General features: G+C 36.2%; 1 protein-coding gene and 1 non-coding gene across 4 annotated transcripts in view; one reads left to right on the top strand and one right to left on the bottom strand.

Annotated features, from left to right (window-relative positions):
- LOC143880166 (uncharacterized) overlaps positions 1–18,392 on the bottom strand; it is a 34,773-nt gene extending 16,381 nt beyond the window's left edge. For all 3 annotated transcript variants that reach the window (XR_013251520.1, XR_013251521.1, XM_077382952.1), the window contains exons 1-10: positions 18,262–18,392; positions 18,088–18,158; positions 17,935–17,989; positions 12,294–12,400; positions 10,186–10,231; positions 7,353–7,487; positions 6,975–7,064; positions 6,705–6,836; positions 6,531–6,614; positions 4,638–4,702 (exon numbers count right to left, since the gene is read on the bottom strand). Coding sequence is in view for 1 of the 3 variants with exons in the window: in XM_077382952.1 (XP_077239067.1) it covers positions 4,638–4,702; positions 6,531–6,614; positions 6,705–6,836; positions 6,975–7,064; positions 7,353–7,487; positions 10,186–10,231; positions 12,294–12,400; positions 17,935–17,989; positions 18,088–18,158; positions 18,262–18,330 (854 nt within the window). In the remaining 2 variants the exon portion in view is untranslated. The remainder of the gene's footprint in view (positions 1–4,637; positions 4,703–6,530; positions 6,615–6,704; positions 6,837–6,974; positions 7,065–7,352; positions 7,488–10,185; positions 10,232–12,293; positions 12,401–17,934; positions 17,990–18,087; positions 18,159–18,261) is intronic.
- Positions 18,393–18,503: 111 nt separating this feature from the next.
- On the top strand, positions 18,504–18,576 carry TRNAK-CUU (transfer RNA lysine (anticodon CUU)). Its single transcript has one exon. It is a non-coding gene; the product is annotated as a tRNA-Lys (tRNA).
- The last annotated feature ends 944 nt before the right edge of the window (positions 18,577–19,520 follow it).

The raw sequence follows: 19,520 nt of genomic DNA, 5'->3' as shown, positions 1-19,520 counted from the left end.
TTTTCTCTTCTTTTTTCTTTTTCTTTTTTTTTTTGGTTGGGGGGGACCGTAGCAGTTTCATTCAAATAAAGACACCGAGATGGTCCAGCAATAGTACAATGGGAAAAAATAGAAGATTACAAAAGCAACAAAGATCAACAAAAGACAAGTTCTCAAGGAGGGAGAAAGTCAAACAGTTCGATCCCTTGTTTCCCGACTCCTTCTCGAGCCAATCTGTCTGCTTCACCGTTTGCAGATCTTCTAACATCATTAAACACTACTGAGGATCCTCCTAACCGGTCCTGAATCTTGTTAAATAAAGCGAGCAAAGCGCCATGGCGGTACCATCGTCCCTCTTATCCATCGAATCACATTCGTTGACTCTCCCTCTATAATTGTTCTACTCAGTAATCCTTGATGTAGATACAATATTCCTTGATATCCAGCTCTTACCTCTACCTCATTTGAGTCTGGTATCCCTATAAGCCCCGAGCCCGAGAAGACCCAGATAATATTCCCATTTGAGCCTCTCAAAACACCGCCAATACCTGCAGGACCTAGATTACCTGTACTAGAGCCATCAAAGTTCACCTTAAACATTCCTTCCAATGGGGGCTCCCATACTTGCAGCACCAATGTCTCCTTTCCATACTGAAGCATCTCCTTTCATCCTTCCCATAGATCTTATGCTGATACAAATTGGCAAGGAGGGGGGGATCTTGCCCATGCAATTACCGAAGAGATGATCTTTATGAAAAGGAAGTGGGGAGCCTTTGCCACCCGTTAGAATACCCTTGCATTGCGTTCTTTCCAAATGACCCACAAAGTGGCCAAAAGGGACAAGTCCCATAGCACTCTCCTTTTTTCTTCCATGGCACACTCGCCCAGGATTCCAAAAGTTCGGAAAGCTTGGATGGGAAGACCCATGTGATTAGGGGTGGCAAAATTGGCCAAACCGAACCGAAACCGATTCAAATTTCGGTTCGGTTCGGTTTGGAGGTCAAACCGAACTGAAACCGAACCATTGCCCCCGATTTCCAATGATTATGAGTAAGGGGTGGCAAAATTCGCCGAACTAAATTGCAACAGAGCCGAAACCGAACCGAAAATTCGGTTTCGGTTTAATTAAAACCAAACCGATTCAAATTTCAGTTCGGTAGAACCAAACTTATTCAAATTTCGGTTCGGTTCGGTTTGGGGGTCAAACCGAACCGTTGCCACCCTACATGTGATACCAAACCTGCATAGGATACATCCCCAAACTACTATAGCTACCTTGCAGTGAATAAAAATATGATCGACAATTTCCCCTGCTTCAACGCACAGCGAGCAATGAAGTATTAACCGCATCCCCCTTACTCGCAGAAATTCAATCATCGGAATGCGATCTCTAAGAGCCGCCTTACTAAAAATGCATACCCTTGGAGGCGCTTGGATCTTCCACACTTTTGCTGTTGTCTAGGGTGTAGATGAAGGCACAAGGTGGTTATAAGGATTTGACAAAAAAGATCCCAATAGAGTCTCAGATCCATATCCTTTGTCCACCCGTCTATTTTATGTAGCAAGCCTCTAGTATCTGAAAAAGCCTTTCCAGAGAGCCAATTCCCTATTGAAAAAATTTCTCCAAAGCCTCAGATTCCAAACCACTCTGCTCCCACATCTTTCAAAGCAATCATTCACCATAGCATCCTTTTCAGCAGCTACCTGAAACAAACCTGGAGACATTTCCTTTAAAGAGATAGTTGAGCACCGGGCTTCTCCCCAAAAACTGATACGGCCTTTAAAGGATAGTCGAGCACCGGGCTTCTCTCCAAAAACTGATACATTCGCCAAAATAACTCCGAGTTTAGTACCCGCTTTAAAGCGATAAGTGATTTTCAAAATATCTCGCCAAACCGTGACCCCTCTTTCTGAATTTATCTTCTGATTCCCATTGCCCTGATTTTATCCCATACTCCCTATAACTTTAGTCCACAGTCGAGATTTTTCCTCACCAAACCTCTACAACCATTTACCCATAAGTGCCACATTTACTTCTCTAATCCTTCTATTTCCCAAGCCCCCACCTTTAATTGGCCTACAAAAATCTTCCCACTTGACCATTGGGATGCCTTTTTGCTCATCTGATCCTCCCCAAAGAAATCTTCGTTGGATATGTTCTATTCCATAGCGATGCTTATAGGGCATTGAAATAAAGAAAGTTGGTAGATACAGATATTTGTTAAAACCACCTTGATGAGGATCTTTTTCTTCCCTTCTTCACCTCTTTTCCTCCTCATCCTTCCTACTGCTACCAATACCAGCCATAAGTTTCAAAAAAAAAAAAAAAAATACCAGCCATAAGTTTGGATTACTAATCAATCATGGAATGTTCTTTACCATGCAAAAAAGGAAAAAAAAAAACTAATCATGGAATGTTATATTTAATTTAATAGTTTTGAATGAAAATAGATAATTATTCATTTTATTCTTACTTTTGATTTTATTACATTTAAAAAAAAATCTCATTTTATATAAATCTGAAAAAAAAATCTCGATTTACAATTTGAACCCGATACAATTTATGATTCAATTCCGATTTTTAGAACCTTGGCCGAGATATGATGGAGCTAGGAGTTTTTGATGCATCTCGGCCCTCCGATTAGATTTTGGGAAAAAAACCTCAAATGCACCTAAATGCACATATTTCCCGCCAAAATGGCAGGAATCTCGAAAATTCTAGAAAAGTGCCAGAATTGAGCTTTTAACAAAATTGTCAGTAAATTTCCAAAATTTGGGATGAAATTTTACCTAAAAATCGGGTTGTGTGTGTTGGATTCAATTCTCGTTTAGCAAAATCTCAACCCAAAACTACCAAAGTTGCACCCTTACCTGCAAATGAAGTTACTTCGATGACTCCATAAGTTATTGAGCTGTCTTACAACAAATGCACCTGGTCTTGTGTATTGTGTACATTAAACAACAAAACTTCAAGAAACCAGTGAAGTATACGTGGGTATATTTATAGTTTATTTTTAACTTCTTTGGATATATTTGACTGGCCATCGTCAAATTTCATATCCTTAATGCATGTCCTTATCTATACAAGTGGTTTAGTAAGTAGAGAATTTACTTCTGTCGATGGAACCGGATTTAATTAGTATTGGTGCATTTAAGGGGCTTTGAAATTTGTCATTAGCATGAGGTCCAAGAAGGTTGTATAAAGTTGTAACGGATATCTAGAAACTATTGGAGACTATAAAAAAGTTTGCAGGATTTACTTCCAATTAATTGCTGGAAGTTGGTGTGTAGGTGTGGAAAAAGATTAAAAAATTATGTTTCATATCAGATTGGACCAAAACCAAGTCGCTTCAACCTCTAGGCGACGCCTAGGCCCCAGTGGCAAAGTCCATTGAGTGTTGATTCATATACCTGACAAGAAAAAAGGATCTTAAAACAAATTTGACCATTAATTTCATCTCAGCATGGTGCCATGTTAATAAGAAAAACTATCTCCAAATAATTAGACTCCACATAATGTATGGCCAGTTCTGAAAAGGAAAACCCTTCTCAATTTCCTAGTTGTTTGGGCTCTATCTTGAACAATTCTTGGATACTCCTCCTTTTTAACAATGAGATCTACAAATTTCATCTCAAGAACCTTACACAGCTCATTTCACTGTTGCAACCATTAAGCTAGTTGATATTTATATGAATATTAAAAGCTTCCTTAGGGTTAGAAATTTCACATCTTGAATCTGTGCAAAATCAACTCTATGTACTACACACTTCAAAGATGGCCAATGAATCCGCATCAAGCACTTTGCACAAGAGATTAAATGTGGCATCATTATCACAATACCTTGAGTCAAGCAGGCTATGGTTTGTACCCAATAATTGCTTCCCACGACGGATTAATAAAACGAATTCTCTTAAAGTGTCAAAAATTCTAGCCAGATTGTTCTTCCGGATGCCGACTTGACCCACTCTTTGGCTTGCCCGGTAAACGCTGCATGTTGTCCCCTCCCCACCCACCTTGTCCATTCTCAAACAAAGATTGATTGATTGATAGAACAGTAAAACTCTTTTAAGTATTTGTTTCTTTTTCCACTGAGGCTATTAAAACTAATATTATGCTTCGGGATGAGACTGAGCATTCATAAACTTGATGAGTAGAGCTTGAGCGTAGACATTTAAACTTGTGACATGCTTGGCATTCTCAAGTTTTGCTGGGCTAGGTTTGTGGAGCGAAAGTGAACTCCCAAACACCACCGTTGGCTTGAGCATATAGGATGCGTACATTTCTGCAAACTACAACCTAAAGACGACCATTGGCTTGAGCATATGGAGGCCTACATTTCTGTAGAATGCTTGCAATTCCAGTCAACCGACAACAGAAAAAAACTACCAAAATGAAAATCTAATTGTACACTAAATTTCTTGCATAGGTTTTCAATCCAGATGTGGGGAGTGAATTTGACGGGTTTGGGGTTAGAATTTTAGGGAAACTCATTCTCTAAATGGAAATTTATCAAGATTAAACAGTCCTAGGTTTTACAGAATAAAGACTGCAATTCTCTACTATCATGGTAAGCAAACAAGTCACAAATAAGGATGATCTTAAATTTAAAAGGAGAAGACAGGTTTCATCAATAAACACAACACACAATAGCAAATACCTTTTCAAATGAATGTTTGTGAAAAGCTTCCGAGCTGCAGCCCTAGTGAACATCTTAAAACCGCACTGCAATGAAAGTAAAAATTCACATTAAGGATGATGAATATACTTTTTTTTATAAAAAGGCACTTTCATTAACAAACAAAAGAAAATAAACTAGAAAAAAAAGAGAGGGGGGAAGGTGTTGGATAACAAGGCCCCAAGATAAGGCCAAAGGCTAAACAAAATTGACACATGTAAAAAAATAAAAACTCCAAGCAAGGCCCTACATTATCCATGAAGCTCCAACAAACATCATTAATAAATTGATGCCAAAATTTGCTAAATAGTTTGCCTTGATTTCCCCCTCTCTGTGAATGTGCAAAATGATGCCACTCTCACTCGCACTTAGCAAGTCCTCCATTAAGGGTGATGAAATACCTCACGGTGGGGGAACAAGTATTGGGTTTCAGGGTTCCACAGATTGAGCTTTTACGCTGTATATGTTCAGACTTGGGTTGTCCAATTCATGTTTTAGCAAAAGCTCAACCCAACTTAACCCAAGTTGCACCCGTACAGCAAAAGCTCAACCAACCTTAACCCAAGTTGCACCCATACACAATTACAATTAGTTAATATCTAGGCTAGAGTTCAAGGCACCGGAAATATTATGACAGTGCAAATATCCCGAGTAACAAGACAAAGGGTAGTGCCTATGATCATGGTTTTAAATTTCCACTGAAACCGACATGAAACTATCAAAATGTTTCTGCTTCCATCCCCACCGAAATGAAATCTCAATAGATTCGTTCTACTTCATTATTTCAATCAAAATTTCGAAATTTCAACCAAAAATACTGAAATTTGATCAAAATAGTTAAAACGACAAAAAATGGAAAGATGCTTTGATTTACTGCGTATAAAACCAATAAATCGAACGAATCCCGCAAATCAAATAAACATGTTTTTTCCTGCTTTTCCACGGAATTTTTCTGGAAAACTCTGTTTTGTTAAATTCTAAAATGATAGGAATTTTTATTTTGTTTGGGAAACCCTAAACAATTTGAATTTTTTTTTCATAAGATGTGTTTCTTTGATTCTTCAACCTTTGATTTGTTGTATTTATAGATAAATTGCCATTTGGATGTAAATGGTACAAATAGTGATGCCAATAGCGATTGCAAATGAAGAAAAATATTGAAGAATTTTTATCTTCGTCAATATGCTTTGTGGGCATATCCTAGCTAAATAAAATGGTGGACCCATTTTTCATTTCAATGTGAAGTAACGAGAATTTCCTATTTCAAAACATAGGAATCATACAAATGATGAGTTTCTAACTACGCACATAAAGGGGAAACATTTTTTTTATAAGTCATTTTACTTTGCATTTCATTTCATTTCCTTAATGTAGATAATGATATTTTGTAGGTAGCATCATTGGACTGCACAAAAAAGTAATCATATACTATGCATGAGATGTCAGATCGGCATGGGACCAATACCATCTCATAACTCTATGTGGTAGTAACATAAAGTTGGGGTAGTCCTTGGAGGGATGACTGGTCATTGTAATTTTTCAGACTTCATTACTTTGTACTTCTTTATTGACTTTATTGTTCTTGAAACATTGGGGAATGTATGTTATTAGGTGTTCGATGTGATTGAGCCATTATGGATAGCTTTCTTGCTTATGTGATGGCTTTTTAAGTATGTCTTTGTGCTTATTCTAACATCTCCCAAAGTTTCATCTTAAAATTTTATCATTTGCGTATGTCTTCATACATTTCCGTTATTTTACAAGATTTCCACCGAAATTTCAAACCGAAACAAAAAAAAATTTCCGTTTCCGTGTTGACCGAAACCAAAACCGGAACTAAAATTTAAAACCTTGCCTATGATGCACAAAAGCTACCTGGGTATCACGAATTCCTCCACCCGCAGCCAAGAGAACTACAATGTGGAAACCCTTCATAAGAAAATTTCGATACCACTTGCGCTGAAACAGTGTCAAAAAGAATTCTTTTAGAAAAAAGAGAGTGAAAGTTACAGAAAAATATAAAGAGACATCTAAATTAGAAAGACAAACTGTAGCTAGAGCCTGCTTTTCGAGATGAGCACGAGAACCAAACGCAGCAACTGCAATATCAGAAATTTTTGGGCTTGAATCACTAGGTGTTGCATCTCCCAATTGAAGCTCCTTTTCAGCTGATGTACGTATCTAATAGAAATAATGTCAGGTCAATGTATTCTCTACTAGAAAATACTAAACCCAAAATTCTGGCAAGATCTGAAATAGAAGAGTTCATAAAAGTTTTCATGCATATTCACAACAAGGATGGTTGCTACTAAGACAAACCTGATATTCAAGTTTTTCTAAGTCAGTAACCTTGGTTGCCCCATCAGCATCAAGCATTAAAAGCAGTTCACCACGTGAGTGGAGCATTCCCTGTTTTACAATGCTTTCGCAGAATTGAAAAGCTTCGATTAGTTGCTGTCTATAATGGAAAAAATTACAGCAGTATCACAAGTAATAAAATCCTCAAAGGGATATTGCTGGTATTAGAAATAAAATGTAAGATCTTAGAAATATTAAAACTACATTCAACATTAGGCAAGCGAAAACTTCAGTATGAGTCAACAAAAACAGGCAAGAAGTGGGATTGCTTGTAACAGCAGTCGATTGATCTTTCAATGGCATGTACATAGAATAAATGGCCAGCTTAGAAAGACTCACTTTTCTAATAGCTTCTCCTTTCCCATGATTTCTTCCGAGAAGAATAACTCTCACATTATCAATTGTATACTTTCTAACAAAGTCAAAAGCTATTTTGGATGTCCCATCAGAACTCCCATCATCAACTATCAAGACCTGTTTAGGAACAAATGCAATTAAAAAAACACAAAGTCCCTTTAAGATTAAGCACTCTTACGATGTATTTTGAAATATAAGTGGTTCTTGAGTAAGTCAGAGACAATTCAACAATAATCATGCAAAATCTAACACTAGTTCATTGATAATCATGCATAATCATGCAAAATCTAACACTAGCTGGTGTCTAAAGTAGTAATGATCTAAATAATTGATCGCAACACCAAGAAGTCCGTAACACATTCATCTCACTTTCTCTTTGTTTAAACTAATTCAATTTACATCAGTGCAAATCACAACCATCCATAGATTTCAAATCAAGCATTCTAGACTCCAGAACTTAAGCAACTCATAATTGCACCATTTAACTTCTCAAACAATTATCAATTTAAAGAATCTAGCTTTCATAAAAGGATAGAACAGTGTGTTAATCAACATGATGAGAAGTTTAAGTTGAGAGACAATTTATCAAACGAATCGAATTTTTATGAGCAGATCCAAGGGGAAAACATACGGTTAAGGAAAAAATGCTACTCTTATTGCAAAGGGATTCCAAAATGTCATCAAAACTTCTTTTATCTTTCTTATATTAGGTATGATTTTAATTTTTAAACAAAGGGATATGCCATTCAGTGTATGTTTGTCCTACTCCACTCATATTCATATTGGGGTTACTTAGTAACTTATGGACACTTTATGCCCCATCTGTGATATTTTGATTCAAAATGATGAATTCTAAGTTGAAATGCGAAAGATGGTCTCTATCTTCCTTAAACTAAATATGTTAGTATAATGATTAATTTTATATGACCTTATGTTAGTAAAATGAATAATTCTATATGACCTTTCAGAACAAATAAATAGGTTCTTAGTTGGTTTGGGCATCCCACCCGATGAATCACTAAGATTTGTTTTCAATAGAATCTTAAGAAGTCACAATTAAGTAAGCTTAAGTTGAGAGACAATTTATCAAACGAATCGAACTTTTATGAGCAGATCCAAGGGGAAAACATACGGTTAAGGAAAAAATGCTACTCTAATTGTTCAACTTTCCCTATTTAGAAAAGCAACCCCACAGAATCATTTAAAAGCAGAGCTAAGAGTGAGATCAAGGATATTCTTGAAACATCTCTTCAAGATTCGACTAAATTTAGTCTTTCACATTATTTATCCTTCTAGCCATGTCAAGGAAAACAACTACAAAATAGATTTTCTTGAAACATCTCTTTAAGAGTTGGCTAATTTTGTTTCTTTATATAATTCTACTTTCAAGCCTTATCAAGTATTTTGATGGCTTCCATTCTAAAGGGGTAATAGAAGGAACCACAAAATGTAAAACACTTGTTACGGTACCATATATTGCAAAAGTAGGATCTCACATCCATCCCTAGACATAGAACGACTACAAGAAAAAATTGTCATTTAAATCCTAGCAAGATGACTACAAGAGGAATCTATAACCTTCCAAACCCTTACTTAAAAGGCAAATCATTATTCAATCTAGAATTTGAATGGAGCTGCTCTCATTTATGCCATAGCATTGACATCCAAGAAGAAAAATAGCTCATGAGAAAAATGGTACAGATCTCATTTTTATTCCAAAGGACAACAACCTCCTGGTTGAAAGATACAAAGCCAGTCACTAGTGTTCCAAACCAATAAAAGAATGTGTACCAATTTTTGCCATTCAAAAATAAAAATGTGTTCCAGTTTGGACTAAAGAAAACATTGAACAATAATTTTAAATATCGATCCACCAAAGCTCTAATATGGGCTCTTGTTTTGTTTTTTGATAGGAATTTGCTAGGGAAATTCGAGTAAAAGCATTTCGCGGCTGATTTTTGCATGGAGAACGGCCACCTCATGAATTAAATGAATAAGAAAAAATCAGCTGAAAAGTGAGCCTGTGTGGCTGTTTTCTCGTGCAAAAGTCAGCCGTCAAATGCCTTTCCGCAAAATTCCCTAACAATCCCTTTTTTTATATAAGCAGGTGATACTCAAATGCCTCAATGGCTCGATACTCCAATAAGGACACATACCTAAGCTCTGAACAAAAATCCAGCCTAGGAAACATAATTTTGGATCAGTTGGGAGTATAGTAGAGCGCTTTCAAAAACATAAAAGATTTGTTGGGTAATTTCCACATACCAAATTAGTAAAAATAATCCCCAATGCATAAATTTTCATTAAAAATACAATAATCATGAAATGAGAAAATACATGGATAAAAAAATCAGAGAGAAACACCAAACACCGTTATTCACATATGTGAGATTAAGGACCCAATTGGACACATGATAAAATATTGTTTATGTGGTATTGTTTTATCTCGCATATGCCTAATATAATTTAATGCATGAAAGAATAGTGCGTACACAAATTCAGTGTGTGTGTTCACAAGAAAACATCCCATAAACCAAAAAGTTTCCTCTTTGAATATAATATATTTTATGTGTGCTCTACGAACAAAACACATAAAAAAACCATTGTACATTTAGTTGGGCCCTAGAAAATAACTGAATGCAAATTGATTTATAAAGATGATTAACCTACAAAAAAGAAAAGCAGATAGACTTGTGAAGGTGGTATGCCACTCCATTGTGTGATCTTACATGTCATCCCTTCTCAACAAGCCCCACACTAAATGCATACACGTTCAAAATCTATTTCAGAACTCTGCCATATAAATTAAATATACCTCGTACGAAAAGGACTTGTCCATTCCAGCACGTTGTTGGAGATAACTACAAACAAGCATACCCCAAGTATTAACACACTTATCATGAAAAGTTACGCCTCTCTACAACAGCCATCATTATGCAAATCACTTTCCAGTGGAACAAAACATGTGATGAAAAACAAAAAGTAGAGTTCCAAATGGAACCTCGGTATGGAATAGTTATATGAACTGTTGCAAGTTGAGGAAATAGAAACACTAAGTATAGAACATTCACATGGATTCACTAGCTTGAGTTAAACAACAGAGCACATACAGAAGTGTGCATGTGCACAATCAATATAAGCAATAAAGAAAACAGATTTTAGGCGAAACTATGATACCCGGAAAAAGGGAAATGGGAACGGTCATGGAGACGAGAACGGAGATATGACTGGGCATTTCCCAAAATGCAGGACAGGGATACAGATACAGGTATCCCATGAATTGAGATAAGTTACACAATACATACATAAATAAAATTCATTAAGTTTAACTAGATTTAATTTAGATAATGAACCTAACAATAACATTTAAAATGGGATTTATATGACAAGTAAACTCAAATTATAATTGCAGATATATAACACTAACAAGCAAAAAACATTATAGGTAATTCGAAGAGAGTGACATGTTTGAATCATGACAATTATTTCAACCAACAAAAGTATCCATGAAGTATCTGTTGCGAATATTGGTGTCGCGTCGAATCAGACATGATAAGTTGGGCCCCTATCATTACAGAACTATAATGCACTGTTTAATAAACCAAATTGGCTATCTGTACAGATAATCACTCAACGCACCCCAGAAGAAGCAACAAAAGATTTTAGCTTATTTCAGGTAGTGGTGGGAATCTAAGAAGTTTCTACTAGTAATGAGTGTGTGTGCATGTGTGTTTTGAATGATATTTGTTATAGTAATGAGTGTGTTAGTAATGCTGTTAAGGATAAACAAGAGTATCAAAAGGACATGAAAGATGACCTGGAAGTGGAGAACAGTGCAAAGAAATGAAGAGGCAATGACACGATGGGATCAAGTATCATTGGCAAATGGACAGAATTTGGATGGAGACTGGAAGCATAACGAAAAAAATGAGGAAAAATATGGGAGACCGGAAAAAAAAATCTCTATTAGCACTTATAACTCATGTACAAGAAGAATTATTACCCACATTCAAGTGTCTCACCATGTTCATAAAACATAGAACTTCATATCTGTTGGTTTCTCTGATAAATCAAAACAGGCAGCATGTCACAACATATTAACAACAGTACTACCTTCAACATAAGCCTACAACTTAAAAAACTGCTAAAAAATAAAAGCTCATCCAATCATGCAATAGTGTTACATTTTTCTCATTCTTTTCTTTACCCTTTATTTTGAGACAGATAATATGCATTAAAAGGAAGAACGGTACAAGAAGCCTGGAAAAAAGCCAAAATAAACAGAGGAAAAAACTAAAGAAAATAAATGAAAGACAAAATTATAACCCTGCCATCTCTTGCCAATTTAAAAAAATGTCTATACATGAAACTCTGACATTAGCAAGGGTGTCAGCCCTGAACTTATATTTCATACTTTAACACTCATGCTTAGATGGGTGTGCGGCCACATAAGGTTAGATAGAATTAAAAATGAAGACAAGGGGTGGCACCAATTGAGGAGAAGATGAGAGAGCACCGCTTAAGATGGTTTAAGCATATCCAAAGTAGGCCTTTGGATGCTCCAATGAGAAGAAGTGACTTGTGCCAAGTTGATAGAGTAAAAAGAGGTAGGGGCAGACCGAAAACAACTTGGGGAGAAACAGTGAGGAAAGAATTGATGGCTAGGAAAATAACAGAAAACATGACCTTCGTCTAGTGTCACGATTAGACTTAGTCAATTTGAGCCCGGTAGATTCTTTCACCTTCTTCATGAAAATTTTCTAAAGGATTCATTAGCCGAACCCAACTAGTTTGGGACAAAGGATTAGTTGAGTTGAGTTGAGTTGAGTTGAGAACATGTATCAAGTGAAAAGTACAAACATTAGTAATATTGGATACATGTTATGAACCAACTTACACCATACTAATCATTCATCAACTTACTTCATGGTCTCATCAAGAGCTCCTGGAAGTCTATGCTCCTCGTTGAATGCAGGAATTATCAAAGACATGTACTTCTCTGCAGGATCAGAGATCGAGGGGCAAGCAACCTGGCACAAATTTTTTCATCAAAGTCAGCATTTCTGCACACCATTTTTGAAAGTTTACAATTACTTGTTTCACCAAGATGCATGCATAATATAGCCAGGAATGTAGTGCCAACATTATATGATTGCGAAAACCTAATATTGGTCAGAGTACAATTTCTTAGTTATAATCAAGTGAATTACCTATTTATTGAATTGTAAACCAAAAAAATTTCTCAAATCAAGAGGAAACTGGTGAGGCCCTGAAATTGAAAGATACTTACAACTAAAGCAGCTCAAGAGTTGGGAATTTGGAAAACATCAAATGAGTGAAACCTGAATAACTTGCTGCAATGTTGTACTATAACCATCACTATAATAATATTTTTCTAAGAAATCTTCTTGGAAAACCAGATGACTAAAAAGATCACAAAATTAATCACTCAAAAATTATCAACCTCAAAGCATAATACTATGGTGTTAAATTGATAAAATTACCGTTCCTTATTTGATCCATCCAAGATTCAAAATACCACATGGCATAATTAGAAAAAAGAGAAGTCAAAGAATGCATATATGGCATTAAATTGTTTCCTTTCCTTTTACAATCAATAATATCTACAAGAGAAACTAAAAGGGTAAAGACTTACAAATATATAATGGCATCCTATAAGTACCTTCCTCAGAAACGAAGTTAAACTATCGATAGTTTTAAATTTCCACCGAAAATGACACAAACGACTGAAATGTTTTCCATCTCCATCCCCCCGAAATGCATACCGAAACCAAAACCGTAGCTGTATTAGTAGTATAAAGGGCGGCCCAGTGCACGAGGCTCCCGCCATTGCGGGGTCTGGGGAGGGCTAGCTGTATTAGTAGTATACTATATCAATATGTGCTACGTAATTATATTTATATAAGTTGCATGTAAAATGTGGTGTATATATTATGTATAAATATTCACATGAATTATGTATATATTATGTATAAATATTCAAATGAATTATGTGTGAAATTTGTAGTATGGAGTACGGACTGAATTATCAAACATGTGCGCAGCGCATGTCATGTTGTTAAACCATTACAGGTGGGTTTTTTTTTGCTTATGTGATTGTTTTTTAGTATGCATTTGTGATTATTCTAGCACTTCTTGAAGTTTCATTTTAATTGTCTATCATTTGCATATATTTCCACATGTTTCCGTAACTTAATAGGTTTTCCACCGAAATTTTCAATTGAAACCAAAATATTTCCATTTCCACCATGATTGTGACACATTTTGAACCCAAAACCTAAAACCTTGCAGCTACCACTGTAACCTCTCTTAAAGTATGACAACGGAAATAAACAATCCTTTGCCAAATCAAAAACCTAAAAGGATGAAAAATAAAACCATGAAACTAGAACTTAGTTGTAGTGCACCTAATCAGGTTAAGTGAATTGCATTCCAACAATCAATAAGTTGAATAAAAAAATCTTGTATACTCTAATAAAGGAAGCTCCTCGCTAGGTGCGCTTGTGCAGCCACCTACATCATCTGTACACTTCTGAACTAACACCCGAGTACTCTCCATCATTGTCAATGTAGCGTCATTGATTGGGTCACCCAAACAATCATACTCTACAGTTACAAGAGTTGAAGTCTTTTGTTTGAATCTCTTGTAATAAGTATCCTCGGTTAAATTTATCATAGATGTAGAAGAATGCTAAACTTCCATTGAGTTCTTTGAGTAAATATCCAAATGTCTTTTTCCTTTTAAACTTTTGTGCTCTGATGTAGGAAGTCATGCCCCTCCTTTTTCTGGCTCAAGCTTTTATGTTATCCTCTTAGATAAATTCTCTCATTATACTTGGATTTTCAATTTAAAACACAAAGCTAATGTTTTATCAATCTTTTCGCATTTTAATACGTATGTCAATGACCACCATGTAACGTGTATCAAACAGTAAAGCTCATGGCAGAAGGCATATCCAGACATTTAGGGATTATTGCACTCACATGGCATTCTGCAATAGTTTTCTAGCACCCAAACGCCTTCCCAGAATAGCGTGGAAAAACACGGGCACAGTGACATCACTAAGGTGGGCCTTTGCATGATGTTCCACTCAGGGAAACCACGACATCTCAGGATAAAGGCCGTTCATACAACCATGCACATCATCAATCTCCTCATAATATCAGTTTTGGGACAACATACACCTAAAAATTTTCTCGTGGACCGATATCTAGACTATTTGTATCTACGGTCATGGGGATGCATCTACTATGTTCAGGTGACTGCCTCTCAAAGTAAGAAATTTTCTCACAAGGCTGTCACGTGTAATTTCAATGGATTATATTAATTATTGATACCAAAGACTCAAGTTGAACAAGCACCTGACCAACATATGAATCAATATATGTTTGCTAACAGGGTATCTCAAGAACACTAGTTCACCTGCTTTCTTTTGAATATGGGCAAACCATCAGGGAACTCACCAGAATCCCACTAGTCCATTGACTAGCCTATAGTTACCGGAAACGCCCCTGGAAGGTGGGAAGCGCGTTTCGAAAGCGAGAGATGTGGCGCTTCCCAAAAAATCTATGATTTGTGGACACGGACACGAGTGTCGCGTGTCGACACGGACACGGTAAACTCCCAAAATTTAGAAACGGGGACACGGCTAAAATAGAAAGTACATATAATCATGATTTGTGGACGCAAATTCGTGTGCCGTGTTTGGACACGGATACGAGGCATCTGACATGGCAACCCCTAAAAATCTAGAAATAGTATCACACTCTTACACATGCATGCATATAAAGTTACTGAAACTTCTAGCAGTACATTAAAAGTGTCTAAAGGAGTGTCGACACGTGTGGACACGGGTGTCGTGTCGGACACGACACGACACGTGTGTCAGCAATAAATTCAAAGTGTCGGCCAAATCATAGCAAAAAATGGAGAAGCGTGTTTCCCCAATCTTTGCTTCGTAACATGTTTATAATTTCAGGAAAACAAAATTACAGGGAAATAGGGCATTTACATCCAAATTCCAAAGCCATTTCAGTAAATGTCTTTAATGTCTATTTTAATGTACACTTACTTAAGATTTACATGTAAATAGGGAAATACCCTCCATTTGAATTTATTGAAAATAGTTTCAAGACCCAAATCTATAAGAATAAAAAGTCAACTTTCCAGTTCTAGTCAAAATTCGAAAATTTCCAGCCATTCCAGGTTGGGTCAAAATCTTAACTACCAAATGATGAGGTATTTTACCAATTTTAAAAGTTATTAAATTCTATCATATTCAAACAATAATAAATCCCAAAGTCCGGTAAAAAAATCTCATAATTTGGTTTCTAAAAAAATTTCATCTGATCAAGCACTGGTCAACACAGTCATTTCAGCCAACAATGACTTTCCTTTAAGCATGGTTTTAAATTTCGGTTTTCAGTTTCGGCCTCGGCTGAAAACGAAATATCGGTGTCAATTTCGGTTTCGGTGGAAATTTCGGTGAAAATCTTATAATTTCGACCAAAATTTTTAAATTTCGGTTTCAATTTTAAATTTTGGTCCTAGCCTAAATCTGAAATATCGGATTTCGACTGAAATTTTGGATTTCGGCAGAAATTTAAAACAATGCCTTTAAGTACATGTTGCAAGTAATCTATAATGGTTGGATTCAAATTGCTTATGTTGTTTGGAAATAGGAATTTACTTACTTTTAATTTGTCATTTTTTCAATTATTTCATGTTTCCCCGTCGCTCTCCGTCGCTTCTCTTCACACTTCCCCGTCGCTTCCCTTCATGCTTCTTTGACCCTTCACGCTTCCCGCTTCCCGAGAGGGAGAATGATGCAGATAATAGGCCAATAAGTGGCATTTTTGCCCATTAGGATTTCTAGGCATTTATTTTCCATGTTATTTAGTTTTTAGGCTTTTATTTTCCATGTTATTTAGAATTAGGAAGTTTAGTCTTTTAGGAATTCTTATTTTAATAGGTTTCTATCTTTTAGGTTGTTAATTGCCTATTTATAGGCCTCTTTACAACTTTATTGTAAACTTTGATGATTAATTGAATTGATTGAGAGCTTCTTCCCCAGATTTCTACTCTTCCCTCTCTTCTTCTACTTCTCTTCTCCTATTCTTCTTCTACTTTTCCCTAATTTCGTCTCTTCTTCTCTACTTATTCTTCTTCTCTCTTCTTCTTCTTCCCCTATTCCTCTTCTATTCTTCTCTTCTTTTCTCATCTATTCTCTTCTTCTTCTCTTTTATCCCCTTTCTTCTATTTCTCTTCCCGGTCCTACATCACCTACACTTCCATCTTTCACTTCCCGCACAGGCAATTGTGGGTATGGCATGGTCTCAGCATCAACCTCATAGACACAAAGGGGACACAAAGCTCTTGAAGACGATTTTGTTAACATCAGTTAGCAAACCAAGTAAAGCACAAGTTCCACCTAAACAAGTATAGGAGGCAATAACATAGGTTAGCTTGGTCATTTTGCTCTTATGCTTGCGTAACATTGAGAAATGTAATCATGTTCTTCCTAAATGATGTTTTGGATTTAAATTTGAGCAATGTAATCACATTCTTCCTGAAAGATAGAAATTTGAGCACATGTAATATCCAATAAAAACCGTGGAATGAGGTCACGAGTCACTGTCAGTAAAAAACTTGTAGTTAAATAAAATAATAATAATAATAATTTCCTTAAATTATAAAATCAGAGGGAAAAAAGGAACTTGGTTCCATGGAAATTTCCTTGACCATCTGCCACAACCTGGACTTTCAAATACCACATTTTTTAAATATGTCAGGAAAAATAGAACTAGAACTAGACCTCCAACAGTTCTTACACTTCTCTACGCTTATAAAACATATAAAAAAGGAACTTTGAGGTCACTTAGCTACTGCTACATTGCTATGGTCGTAGCTCTTGGTTTGAAGTTCATCCAAGAAAGGCAGTGACCATGACAGCATTCATAATCTACCCTGAATCATTTTCTTCAATAAAGAGATGTGTTCTCTACACAATGAATTCAAAATTCGATCTACAGTAAAGGCATGAGTTTCCCTATGAATGCCCACGCTAGGACTATGCATTCCAAATCGCATACCAATATAAAATAATAAAACGGCAGGAAACTGATCACGCAAACAAAGGCATAATAAACTGTTCAATTAGGACCCGTTTGGATTGCAAGAAAAAAATTTCTGACCGAAAAATTTTCCAAGGCAAATTTTTTTCTGTCCACAATTTAGAGGGAAATAATGTGATTATGGTCAAATTAGAAGGATATCATCATAAATTTAAGCTCGTTCTAGGTAAAAGTTGAATATGATTAGTTCAAGTCCAAACAAGGCCTGATGGATTCTGCGCAAAATAATCGCATTAATGTCGGGATGATTCACAGTTTCATTGACTGAAATCAGAAATAAATCCAAAATCTCTTCTATTTTATATTTTCACATGGCAATCTATTATCAGACAAATAAAAGATATCTATATAATCAAACAGTTCTGCAATTTACCAAGAGCTAAAAATCCTCCAAGGAAAATGAAATTACCCGTTTCAATGAATTTGGATCATCGAAGAACCCTGCATCTGAAACCGCATCCGCGCTGCAAATTTTCAGAACAAAAAATTGAGAGAAAAGGTTGAAAATTAGAGAATTTGAAAGGAATGGGGAAAGATTAGGGTTTTGAGAGAGAAGGCTTACGAATGATGGAGTGACATCTTTCTGATAAATTCGAGCAAGAATATGGCGATGCCGAGTAGTAAAACCAAGACCTGCAAAAATCAGAAGAAAAGAGATGAAGAGTGAAAGAGAGACGGAGAAAGAGGGAGGGAGAGAAGAAGAAGAAATTAGGGTTTAGAAATAAGAGAATAAAACCAGAGTAGAGAGAAGTATGGAGAGGGAAAGACGGGAATCGGAGATCAACGAAAACGATGGGGAACTCATGTTGCAATTGCAACGGCACAGGGTCCCGTACCAGGTTTCATATAGAAAGCTTTATTTTGTTATTTTGTTATTTTGTCCAGGGTCTTTCGTAATCTAGTTAAAATTACTTCTGCAAATTTCTACTTTTAATTCAAAGAATGTTTACTGAATAAAAGACATCCGTGTACCAAGAAGCCCGTCTAGCTCAGTTGGTAGAGCGCAAGGCTCTTAACCTTGTGGTCGTGGGTTCGAGCCCCACGGTGGGCGTTTTAGTAGTATTACTGACTTATTCTGCACTTTTTTTTACCTTTTGGTAGGGGATAGATATGGAACTTTGTTTCCTCTACCATGAAAATCAAGTTTTGCTGTAATTTTTCAAAGAGAAAAGTGTTTCTAGTCTGCGACTAGAGATCATTCTCTAGTCAGGCGACCAAAAACACTTGGGTCCCATATTTTTTGTGGTGATCTAAAAAGCATTCATTTGATAGGCCCCATCATAGATAGGGTGTCCACAAAAAATCAGCTTCATAGGATCATCTTAACCCTTCCATTTGTAGAGCTAAAAAATGGATAGATTTGTGCTAATTTATAGCCGTCCATTTTAAGCTCCACAAATCACAGGGTTGGGATGATCCTATGGAGCTGATTTTTTGTGGACACCCTCTCTATGTTAGGGCCCATCAAATGAATGCTTTGCATCACGCAAATAAGGTGGACCCATGCTTTTTGTTCGCCGGACTAGAGAATGATCTCTAGTCGGCAGACTACAAACACTTTTCTTTTTTTTTAAATCTCAAAATTATCATAAATTTTTTAGGGAAATGTTATCAACACTACCATATTTTGGTGATCATACTCCTCACTTTATTAAAAAGTAAGGTATGGCCCGCACCGTAGGATGATCCAAACCGTCCATTAGATGGGCCACAACCTAAATAGGCGTGCCCCAAAAATCATTTCCATAGGTTGATCCTAACCCTCTATAGATCGGAGGGTTAGGTTCAACCTATGGAAATGATTTTGGGGGCACAACCTATTTAGGCTGTGGCCCATCTAATAGCTGTACTTTTTAAGAAAGTGAGGAGTGTGATCATCAAAATATGGTAGTGTTGATAACATTTCCCATTTTTTATTCTCAATCGATAACTTTGAGTTAAGCCTTAAATTGCGATTAAATTGCGATTTTTAATCTTTTACAATGGGAATGAAAT

Source organism: Tasmannia lanceolata, unplaced genomic scaffold, assembly GCF_043159265.1.
Source record: "Tasmannia lanceolata isolate RefF3 unplaced genomic scaffold, GAP_Taslan_0.1 ptg000006l, whole genome shotgun sequence".
In the NCBI taxonomy this organism is placed as follows: Eukaryota; Viridiplantae; Streptophyta; class Magnoliopsida; order Canellales; family Winteraceae; genus Tasmannia; species Tasmannia lanceolata.
Note: the sequence above shows the minus strand (reverse complement) of the source record. Positions and strands in the feature narration are given on the sequence as shown.